General features: G+C 41.5%; 1 protein-coding gene across 11 annotated transcripts in view; it reads left to right on the top strand.

Moving 5' to 3' along the window:
• NECAB2 (N-terminal EF-hand calcium binding protein 2) overlaps positions 1 to 12,207 on the top strand; it is a 368,324-nt gene that overhangs the window by 78,908 nt on the left and 277,209 nt on the right. For 9 of the 11 annotated variants that reach the window (XM_073307521.1, XM_073307523.1, XM_073307524.1 and 6 more), the window contains one exon: positions 1,132 to 1,156. In XM_073307521.1, the coding sequence (XP_073163622.1) occupies positions 1,132 to 1,156 (25 nt within the window). Of the gene's footprint in view, positions 1 to 1,131; positions 1,157 to 12,207 lie in introns of those variants that run through there. The other 2 variants (XM_073307525.2, XM_073307526.1) reach the window with 2 other exon arrangements.

The raw sequence follows: 12,207 nt of genomic DNA, 5'->3' as shown, positions 1-12,207 counted from the left end.
TATTAATTGTATTGTGCTGTGTTGGCCAACTCCTTGGCACAAGCACCTTGTCTCCTCCTCTTTGATCAGAGCAAAACACAAAGTTGATGCTTACCAAATAGAAACAGGAATTCCCAAAGGGATTCTGATCCTGCCCCCACTGAAATGCTAAAGGGTTTTGTGGCAAAAAGTCTATTGACTCTTTAGGGGGGAGTAGGACTGGCTCTGGGTGGCTGGAGAATCAGCACAAGGGTGTGTATGGTACTTTGAAGTGAGAGCTGTCATCTTTCCATTTCCTTCTTTGAGCAAATACTTCACTATTGAAGTGGTAGGCTGGATGGCTTAGGACAAAATAGAGTGTGTGTATGAAGCCTGGCACCTCTCTCCCTGATAGCAGTGACTGAAGGTTATCATTGCTTGATGCCCACTAATTGTTCTTAATAGAATGAGTTGGTGGTTTCCATTCATTTATAGAGGATAAATATCTATACTTCAAAATCAGTCCTACTCCTGGATGCATTTTTGTTGGCAATCTCAGCGGAGAGAACAATGATTAGCATGGAAAGAACTTTCTCCCTTAGGCCTGGTCTACCGTCGTCTAGAGGAATTTTGCAAACATTTCACACTGTTAGCTCCAATGGAGCTTAACTAGTGTTAGCAAATGTAGGAACCCAGGCATAGACTGGAAACCGGCTGCTATGGTATTTTAAGCACCTGCTCTGAGCAAGGTTGGATGAATGTTTTTAAAATACCAGAAGTGTAGAGATGTTTTCACTACTGCTACCTAAGATGTAACTTATTCTGCACATAAATGAAAGTTCCAAGACTGTCAGTCCAATAACTTCCTTCTCCAGTAATCACTTAAATTCTGGGGTCTGTGGCCCCTCCCTCATCAGGGAAGGGGAGGGCCTTTTCTAGGGGATGCCTCCCACCATCCCAGGATTTAAATAGGCCAGTAACTTCTTTTTTCACAGTAAATACCCTCTAAAATACAAAATAAAAATGCCATCAGAAATGAGCTTTGACAAGCTAGAAATCTTGATCACACTGTTTAGGTTTGGAACTGGATATAATCTTGGTATTAATCGTTTAGTAAAAAAGAAATGTAACAAATCACAAATAGTAAAAATGTGTCTCTTTTTTTAATTCTAGATTTTCAGACGTGCTGACAAAAACGGTAAGTCTGTATATTCATATACATTTATTTTGCTTTTCTTTTGACTGAGCCTAGAATGTTCTTGTGGATAATTGTATCTAACTCCTCCCCACCCTGAAGCCTCATACAATCCAGGAGACTTTAAGAAAGCAATACAGGTTAATGCTTTGAGAAGGTCACATAATTCTATGGCTGCAATATTCTTAGAATCAATGTGACACTAACCTGAAACTCCTAACAAGTAAATGTGTTCCTTAAGCAGTTCAGATCTACTCTATGCCTCAAAGCAGTGGTCTGTAAATTACACATGTCTTGAAGGAACATAAACCAACTTCCTGAGAAACAGTAACTGACTGATCCTGTTGTAATTGTTCATCTTTGTGACTTAGTTCTGTCCCATTTGCAAAGCTGCTTGTTTAGTGGTGTAAAATGGATGGCTCTCTCATCAGCAGGGGAAGAATTCAGAGCCACCCAAATCTCTCTTGTCAGGTCCTCTCCTCAGGGCTCAATTCACTGCCAAACTCACAAAATAAGGCAAAACAAAAGCTAAGTCCTCAGAGCACCCCAGCTGCTAGGGCTAAGAGGCCCATCTATCTGTAGCTGTACCTGGGGCAGGATGCACCTCTTCCTCCTAAAGCCCCACTGAGTCATGTTATAGACAGGTCTTAACCCTTCCTTGGCCATTCCACTGTCACAGGTTCACGAAAGATTAAGAGGCTTTGTATGTGTTGAGGTTTTGGTGGTTTTGTGGAGTCATGTGGATTTTCTTGCATTGAAATGGATTTTGCACTTATCCCAACGGGAAGACACAAAACTGTAGCGAAGTCCAATATATTGCCACGACGCAATGAATTACAGAGATTATTCTTTCTTGGATGATCTGTTTTGGATTCCTAAAGAGATAACTGTTCTGCTTTCTCAGTGAGAATCTCAGGTGAGATGGGATATATTTTACTTTATCTGAACACAGCAATTCATTTTCACTGTTGAAATCTCAAGATCCAGTGTCCAATCTTCTCCCAACACCACCATGAGATAATCGGTTCCGCACCAACAAGTGGTGTGTTTGTGGAGGCAGTTATTGGCATAATGGGTGGGGTTTCTTATTAAATAGGAGACTGGAGAAAACCAGTCGTACCCTATCCAGGGATGGGATTAATAGGGAGATTCATGGGTCCCAAAAGAGAGCTATAGTGGCAACCACAACTGTGAGCATGAAGAGGTTATACACACTATTGACCTACTGGAGTCTGTGCAGTAAAGGTAACACCAGCATTTCAACCTGTCCCTTATAGGGTAGGACCCTATAGGCTGAGTTACCTTGTTTTTCTGTCCCTTGGCACAGAGAGAGATGCCACAGGCTTGGGAGGAGGCTTTCCATGCTCGGCCAGTTAGATCCACTCCTGCTGGAGAAGGAAGGCATCCTTTAATGTAGAAGGAACTCTAAAACCCCGCTATGTATCTGCCAAATACCAGGGGTTGTTGCCTTGAGAAAACAAGTTAACCATTTTTCTGGGATCAGAGGGGAGGGTGGGTTTGGGTTTGGATTCAAGAGCCCCTTGCTGAAAAAAGAGAATAAAGAAGGGATTAAAAAATGAAATAAAATGCCTGTATTAAAGAGTGAGATCAATAGTAACTTAAGGCCAAACTAGGTAAAGAGCAGTACTATTATCTATGCAGGATCCTGCCTGGGGAGAAACTGGGATAAAGACCTGATAATATCCAGCACTGAAGGGGCCAGATTAGTCTCTGTCACTGTTGGTTTCAGCAGAGTCACCCCAGAGGTGATTGAACCCTATGTTCTGTCTTTTGTTCTTGCTGGCTTGCTCTAATATTACAGGCAAGCCACCTCCATTTTGATTATGTCCGATCTGTAGCCAAAACACAAGAAACTTCTTGTTTGCATTCACTTTTCTCAAAGAAGAGGGCTTTTTTCATGAAATCTTGTATACAGGGTGCTGTGAACTAGAATGCTGTCGGTTCAATGGTATTTATTTATATTTTTCTATTTCCCTTTAAATTGTCAATATCTTTCTGTTGCTTAAAGATAATAGGCCAAATTCTGAGCTCAGTTATGCCTGTGCCAAACTTGTGTAGTTTATCACGTTACTCCAGATTTAGACTGGTGAAATTACTTCTGTCCACAGCAAATGTTTCATGTCCTCCTCTTCTTAGGATCACTAAAATCACTGGCTAATTTTCCAAGAGGAAAAAAATGATTACTGTCCTTTATGGAAAGTAATTTAATTATAGAGCAATAGTCACTGCAATAATGTGCAGTAGCCTGTTTAAAAAATTCATTTAATCTTGATTTAACATATCTACCTTGATGATGTCAATTTAAATGATTATTTTTCAGATCTAATCACTTACTTATTTTGCCAAGTGATGTCTTCGGCACTTTTGTTTTAGTCTCCACCAACAAAACAATCCCAGATTTAGATGTACTAAGTTCAATGATTCTGGAAATTAACAAACCATTTTCTTGGCTGATGTGCCTAGATTAATGTCTATGCTGCTGAATGTGAGTGTAGCATCTGTGTGGTGGCGTTCTTTAAACTTTGGTGTTCTGCTGCATTTGCAGCATTTCAGAAGGAACACGCTAACCGTCTGGAGGGCAGAAATAGAGGTGCTTCCCTCTAACCCAGCAAATGAGGGAAAACTCTGGACATTTCCTGATTCTAGGTGCTAGGGCTTCAGATCGTGAAGATAAACTTTTGATGCAGTTATCATCTCAATATAAAGGGTATAAATAAGGAATAATGCCAAAGAAATCAGTGGAGTTCTGCTGGTTAATGAGGGGGGAGCATGAGGTTGTACAGCTCATATTCTGTGCTGCTCGTTACATGCGGTAAACCTGGAGAAATTGTGTTCTGTAGACTTCAGATTCCTATGATTTATTGTGCTGATAAACTGTCTGCAGGGAAGGAAGGATTTCATTATGTCAGCTTCAAAAGCTGGTGATAGTGCCCATTCAGTAATATGTCTGATTTATGCACCCTCAAAGACGTTTGGCCTGTAAAACATTAGGTGTTATTGAAGTAAATTTAGAAAGAATGTGCTATGCTGATGGGATTTAGTTACTGTACATCAGTTATAGTTGATGTTCTTAAAGGACAAATATTAGCGTCTGGGGGTAAAACCTCTTTCCTCATTTCACGTGTCTGATGGACTTAGTTTTTATTATTGAAACCTGCCTGATGCTTGTCTTTTCTCAATCTTATGATGCTCAGTTACTGATGACAGGCAAGAGCTTATCGTCCAGTATTTTAATGTTAGTAGCAGACCAAAGGCCACACAAAGTATCTCCATTAGCAAGAATAATTCACTTATTTCTCTAATCACTAAAGCACTGCTCTCCACCTCTGATCAAAATCTTTGCCCAAATCCTCTGCAGGCCTCTCACATGATATTTTATCCCTTAATACAATTAGAACTAGTGACCTGTAAATATCAAACTGTATCAAGTTGATACATTACGATTTTGTAGCAAGGGGGAAAGGGCAAGCTGATAGAATGTGGCAGGACCGCTAAAAGCATTTTGATGTTGTGTCCATCTGACTGAAGAGGAGGAAAAAATGTAAGAAATAGAATGAAGGGTATAGGTAAACTGCACTGAATGGTTTGTTAATGGCATCTCTTTGCATAGAGAGCTGGGTTTACAAGTGGAACTCTATACATCTGATGAAGTGAGCTGTAGCTCACGAAAGCTTATGCTCAAATAAATTGGTTAGTCTCTAAGGTGCCACAAGTACTCCTTTTCTTTTTATGGGTTTAAAGTGTCCATTCCTGATCATTTGCTTTCTGGGATACCAAGGAAGAACCACTGTACATTGTATGCGGAGGGACAGCTACAGCTGATCAGTGAACTGATCGATATTGCTAATCACTGTGGATCTTTCAGGGAGAGTGCTATAGACCCTTCACACTTGATATCTCTTCCTTTCATGTATGCTGTGGATTTTTCAGGCATTAACGAGGCCAGCTTCTATTAACATCATTGCATTCTAAACATTTCTTGGCATAATGTTTCAATTAGAATCAAATCAATGGGGCCAGGTTTATGACATTTCTCCAAGATAGACTGGGACTGCAACATACATTGAATCAAGCATTCGACGGACCATACATAGAGATCTCATGAAATTTGAAATGTCATTTTCAATACGCAGTGGCGTATTGTTATAGTCGTTCAGGAGCGGTGCTTTCAGAAGTACCATCGTCAGCCCTACTTTGTGGCTAATGCAGCTAGTCTGACAAGTTACCCTGTGTGCATGGGAAAAGTGAGCACAGACATGATGAAAGGATTTTGTGTTTGTTTTCCTTGGCTCCTAAAACCCCCTGTTTGTTTCCAGCCATCTCACTAAGACTTCTGCCTATCAAGAACACAGTTCTCTCTAGTTGTCACTTCTTCTACGCAGGAAAGAAAAGCTTTATTTTGAGACAAATCACCAACTTTTCCTCTTCTAACCGCTCCCGAGCACCATTTCAGACCCCTTCTGTCAGCACGCGAGGAAGTGCTTCCTGTAAAACCTCCTCTGATGCTCAAAGAAACAGAGCCCTCCTTCCTTTTTATGCCTCCTTTGCCTTTGTCATCCCACATGTTGACTAGTGGAGACTGCGTACACACTGAGACAGCTTTGCTAATCAGCATTTCACACAACATAACAAAACCTGTTAATAATGCCCTGATTTTGAGTGCACTGCTTGCCAGCTGTAACATCTGCTTAGAAAATATGGATTATGTCACTTAAGGGAGAAGTGATGCTGGCATCTTAGATCTCTCATTATGGACTTGTGAGGTTTAATCCTGCAAAGTGCTGAGCATCCTGAGTTCCTACAGAAGTCAATATGAATTAAGGGCACTCACCCTCCCTCAGGAGTTGATCAGCCCATTTTAGGATCAGGCCCTAAATTCTTATGTCTTCCAAATAATCCATCAACATCACAATTGAAATTTAAGATGGAGGGAAACTTCTGATGTTTAGTTTTTCCTTTTCTCATTGCTGTATTCTTACTGTCCAAACTACTTGGGTCAGTATCCTTCTTTCCTAACGAACATGTAAGCTCTAGCCAAGTCGCTGTAATTCATTCTTTTCTTACTGACTGGTCTGTAATATTGAACTCTTATTGATCTATGCCGACCTGTTTCTCTCTAACTCTGAGAGTTAATATGCCAATATCAGTGAATGACCAGTAGCAGCATTCATATGGTTTGTTTTCAACACAGTCCTATTATTTAGGGCCTAATCTTCCAAATTGACATGACATAGTGTTTAGTACCATGAGTAAGTGCACAATAACCTGGCAGTCTCATGGTACATTTACTGTGTGCTTTTATTAATTTCACTGTAACCAGTTTTTCCCCTCATGCTCCTAGTGTTGTCCCCTGCTGGTTTCAATTTCCTATGACACTCAAGCAGGCATCCTGCTAGGATGTCCTAATTACCATGGAGCCCCAGTGGAGCTGACCACCAGGGGCTCAGAAAAGTGACAGTGACAGCTGCATATTTTTGCACTAAGTATTTAAATATTAAAAACACCCCTCCACCCCCACCACAGTAGGTGCTGGGGCATGTTAGGCAATGTGCAATATAATCTAAGGAATACTAGTTATTTAAGCCACTAAAGGACAACTCCAGGCTTGGGCCAGAGCTCTGGTGGCTGTAATGTCACAGCATGGTGTATGTTGAAGTTGGAGTCATCTGGAGTGACTTCCGAGAAGCTAAGGTGAGGAAAAAATGTTTGCTTAAAACACATGATATGCAAAATGTACCCATCTTGTGGCTTGGGATGTCCGTAACATTGAAATCAGTTTAAGAAAAAGCTGATTTCTGTTACTGAAGTGTCACTTGGACCAACCCAAGAAAACGTACCTGAATGAAAACTTTCGTTCTATTGTGACAGCAAGTTACTAAGGTGGCATAGAAATAAACCCTTAAATGAAGGCTTGGTTCAGAACGTCTCATCTTACTTTCTTCCGACAAGGCGGTTTGGATGCTACCCTGGGACTCAGCCCTGGGTTCAGTTCTCCACTCTGCCACAGACTCCCTGTGTGACCTTTGGCAAATCATTTAGTCTCTCTGGTGTCAGTTCCCCATCTCTAGAGTGGGGATGATAGCACTGTCCTGCCTCTCAGGGCATAGATAGATTTGGTAAAGATTGTTTAGGCCAGATAAGTGCCTAAGAGACTTCAGTATATAAAACAGTAAAAGGTGCAGTTTAGTCTAGAGCAGAGGTTCCCAAACTTTGTTTGCTGTGCCCCAGTCACATAACAGTCCCACCCACCCCAACTCTTGCCCATCTGGGCAGAAAGTGACTCACTGAGGGGAGTGGGTGACTCCTACCCTGTGCAGCAGCAGGACCTGGCTAGCTCCTTTGTGGGAGAAGCCCATGCTAGTACCTTCTCCACCCCACCCCCTTCCTGACCCAGAGCCTCTTGCTCCTGCAGGCTCCAAAGGGTTTAAAATACAGAGGCTGTAGGCTGACTGGCTGGCTCTTCTGACCCCAGCAAGGCAGTAGCAGGGACAGCATGCAGGGAGTACCCAGTGGTCTGGGGAGGGCTGGGGGGAGATTGCATTGTGTTCCCTGTAGTCCTCCGTCCGTCGCCTACAACCACTGGGGACTCCCTGCGTTCTGTCCTCACTCCTTCCCTGGACACCTGGCTTGCTGCAGCCCTGTGACCTACCTTGCATGCCCACCATAACCTCATTGTGGCTCTCCAGGGTGCTCCTTGCTGTTTGAAAACCAGTGGCCTAGATCCTAGATGGAGATAAATGACTCATTCTATATGAAATCAAAAGGATAACTTACATTGTCATAAACTTCAAATTTTCATCAAAGTCAGTGGAATTACTCTGGATTTTACATCGCTATGACTGAAAGCAAAATCTGGCCTTCTTTCTCCATAGGACAAATAGAACCTGCAGTAACTGCATAGAAGTACAGTAACCCTTTTCCTTTGTAACTGCAATGACACAGGACTAATGGCTTAGCATCAGTTTTGTCACAAATTACTTTGAATTCTAAAGGACGCCTTGTGCCAATTTCAGCTCTAACTAGGTAGGATGGCAAAATGTGCATAACAGTGTGGTAGGTCAGTTGTTTTTCAGCGTTTCCCTTATTACTCACTGTCTGTCATTTTTATGGCCCTTGGCTGCTTCCTGGTGACTATAGTTTTGTGGCAACACTTCCAGAACTTTCTCTTTGTCTGTGGCCAGCAGCTTCAGACTCTTGAGGGAACATCTGTCAGTGACTGGCTTTGGCAGACTTTCTGATTCACTTTCCCTATGACAGCTGGCTAGTTTTGTATGGTATGTTTAATAAGAGTGATTTCCTGCACCACTACTGTTCTCCCTGCACTGTACTTTCTGTATTCCTAGCCTTTAAAGCAGGCACAGTATGAAGTTCAACATCTTCTCTTACCAAGGTTGTATGCTGTTCGCTGTTGCCTGCCATTTTCATGTGTCTTCACGCATGGGAGTTACCTGCCTTTTCCGTTGCCCAGCTGTTCAGGGTTTTTGGGTTTTGGTTTTTTTTAAAGATCTTACTAGTCTTGCTTTACGGGGAAAATTCTCTCTCAAAGCAGCCTCTAGAATTTGATTCTATCTTGTCAGGGAGCATTTTAGGAAAACCTAGGTCATTCCTGATTATTCTGTTATAATGTGCACATCAGAAATTCCCTGGTGTCTCCAGGAAAGAGCTTTTCTGATGATAATGACCTCTGGTCAAATCTGGAATCCTCCATAGAATATGTGTCAACATCTGAAAACTCCTCATGCTCCAGGCTCTTCAGGATTTAGTGATTAAGGGCTGGCAATCCACTCTTGGATCCCTGGAAGTAAAACCTTCCTTCCCAGAAGGTATCTTCCATTTTTTGCATGTGAAGTAAGACTCTTCAGAAGTTCTGCTTCTGTTCATGTGTTTGCTTGAAGCTGCCTTCATGAAGACAGTTTTGCCCAAATATTATGTCTTGTTTTTTTCCTCTCCTGCACTAACTTGACTGTAGAAATTATTCATTCTTAATTTTTGGTTTATTTCTCTCATCCTTTTTTAAGTTCGCATGAGTGAAACTGGTGTTGGAAAACCGACCCAGAGCTGGAGTTGCTGTGGGATCTGGGATAGGTGTTCTTTGTATATACAAAAAGCAAATTGCACACTGCCTGATAGTGCTTTGCTTTCTTATAGTGCAGAGACACTTCTGAGGATCCGTTCCAAAGGGAGGGCTTTGAGAGTGACAGTATTGAAGGTGTAGAATTGTGCTGTCATCACTGAATATTTCCAGGGGTTAGTAACATTGAATTTCAGTGATTGTAATTTGTGAGCCTCTTACATACACGACCAGTACTTTATTTAGCAGTAGTATCCTCTCACTAACTATAACCAATAGCAGATGTTTCAGGGGAAGGTGCTAGACACCCCGGTGTGGGTAGTTATGGGATAACCACAGGAAGGTTTTCATCCTGACCCCCGTTCAGCAGAGGTTGGCTTAAGCCCTGAAGCTGGAGGGTTAATGTCTCTTCCAAACTCTTGTTTGTTTTAGTGTTGATGATTTTAACTCTGATTTTACTATTATAGCTCTGTGAATATGTGGTGGATGAGGTACATTCTTGGAGATTCTGTGGATGAAGCCATGATAGGCATTTTTAAGATCCCTTTCTTCCTCCCTCCCTACTCCACACCCATCCAAAGAGTTCTAACAGAATTATGCCATTTTGCCAAGAGAACTTAAAATGATCAGCTACTAAGAATGGTGAGAACTGAAAGAAGAAAGGAAACAGAAATGGCACCTGATGAATCAGCCACCCAAATTCCCAACATTGAAAAGGCAAATTCTCAGATTGTTAAATTTTGTTTGAATCCCAGGAAGGGACCTAGAAGATTTGAAGTATTGAGACTGTTACACACTAAGATTAATGCCAAGTACTTGAAGATGTGTCGATTTCAAAACTAACATTGCTGCAGTCCCCCAAAGTGTAAATCATCTTATCCCATGATAGAAGCATTTACTCTCTTATGCTGCAGCTTTATTGGTTAGTGAACGGAGACATGTTCTTATGCATGAACTTATTAAAGAAGCTGGGGAAAACAGCTGATGCCTAGTCTCAGGTAAAAAGAGTTTCCTACCAGTCTTAGACGCTGGGAAGAAAGCAATGTAGGTAATTGCTGACTTTCCTAGGTTGTAATACAACTGTTTGCATTGACAGGTATGACTTATGACACCGTTCAGGAACAGAGTGGAAGAAAACTTCAGATTTTACTTTCTGGTTTAGCTGGGTGGCCAAGTGTGCAATGATCAGCAGATTAAAAGATCACGGAAGTAGTAAAACATGCTGTTGATAGTATCAAAGAAAGTGTCTTTGAAAGATCTGCTACTTAAAATCAGGTCACTATGCTCTCCTCCTGACTTAATGACATGAACTGCACAATGTTTGTAAGATTAGGGGGTTTTTTTGCAGCTCAGTTATGCTGTTGGTGTTGTGTATTTACTGTAGCTGAAAAGTCTCAAATGCTTTTAAAGTTGGAATTCAGAGCATTAATACTTAAGCTACTATCTGGCTTGTACAATACTTAAGGGAATCACCTTATATAATATACAGCTACTTTCTACATTCCTGGCTGTTTCTTATTAACAAAACACGTCCTGTTAAATCTGGAACCTTGCTCAGTGCCTTGATGCTTAAGCCAAGTAGCAGCAGAGCATCCACACCGATATTATGTAGCTAATGTGGAATGTGAGAAAACCATGGCGTTTGAACATACAAGTTAAATACCTTCTTCCTCTTCACCCTGCTTCCACAGCTCCTATTGCAGGAACTGTTAACTACTGGAGAATCAGGAGCTCTTGATGTGAGACTCTAAAATACATGAATGTTACTGCCATATTCAGGCACTCAGACCATGGCGATGAGCATGTGCCTACCAAGAGATTTTAATGGAGGAAATCCTTCCTGACAAGAAATTAAAACAGTAGAGAAAAGGCTTTTGTAGATTTAAGTGGTGAGGGGTGGAGTTGGCTAATCCTATCTCTGACATTTGTTACACCAATGCATCCGATGAAGTGAGCTGTAGCGCACGGAAGCTTATGCTCAAATAAATTGGTTAGTCTCTAAGGTGCCACAAGTACTCCTTTTCTTGTTACACCAATTGTAGATCATCCTTTTTCTCTCTCTCAGCTTCTGTTAGGCTGTGTGTAGTATCAGATGCAAGCTGAAAGACTTGTGTGGCAGCACACTGCCAAATGGATGTGTGCCATTGTCAAGCCAATAACCGTACGGGACCTCCACCAGTTCAGAGAATGCCTGCATCAGGGTAAGAAGTTTCTGCCAGCCATTGATGCTGCTAAAGGATGATGGTACCAGTTATACAATCATACGTAGGATAAAAATTGCTGGTGCTTTCTCATCAAGGGTTCCTTATATGAAAACTGGAATAAGCCTGAAAACAACATGTTAACAAACTTCCACCAAACTGGAGCCGAACCCTTAGAAGAAACTCCTCCTCCTTACGTTTCTGATGAACAGTGAGATAAACCCTTTCTCTTATGCACCTGAACATCTTTCTTGGCTTCAGTGGGGTGAGGCAAAAATAAATGAAGGAATAAGATGCACGAAGGGACCAGTGTGACTGCAGCAGAGGTAGTTACTAATTACAGTGGAATCTTCTTTGAAGAACACCAGTCTTATGAACAAAAGTCACATAATGAAAGTGATGTCAATGAAGAACAAGTCGACATCCCCTCGCACTCCAATGCCTATTATGCATTGGAAGTCACTTTGCATTGGTTGAGGGACAAGAAGATAGTGACATGCAGTTCACCATACTGCAATCTGTACACTGCAACTTTTGTACACTGCACCATACTACAATCTGTACACTGCAACTAATTTTGAGATGTTCAGTGTTATGAACTTTTCAGTTTATGGTGACAAGTATCAGGGGATAGCCGTGTTAGTCTGTATCCACAAAAACAATTTTCAATTTATGAACTCCTCTATCCCCAATTAGTTAATAAAATTGGGGTTCTACTCTATCTGAAAGTGACAGTGAGTGTAGTGTAACCTAAAGTACTG

The sequence above is a fragment of the Lepidochelys kempii genome, chromosome 12 (genome assembly GCF_965140285.1).
Source record: "Lepidochelys kempii isolate rLepKem1 chromosome 12, rLepKem1.hap1, whole genome shotgun sequence".
In the NCBI taxonomy this organism is placed as follows: domain Eukaryota; kingdom Metazoa; phylum Chordata; order Testudines; family Cheloniidae; genus Lepidochelys; species Lepidochelys kempii.
Note: the sequence above shows the minus strand (reverse complement) of the source record. Positions and strands in the feature narration are given on the sequence as shown.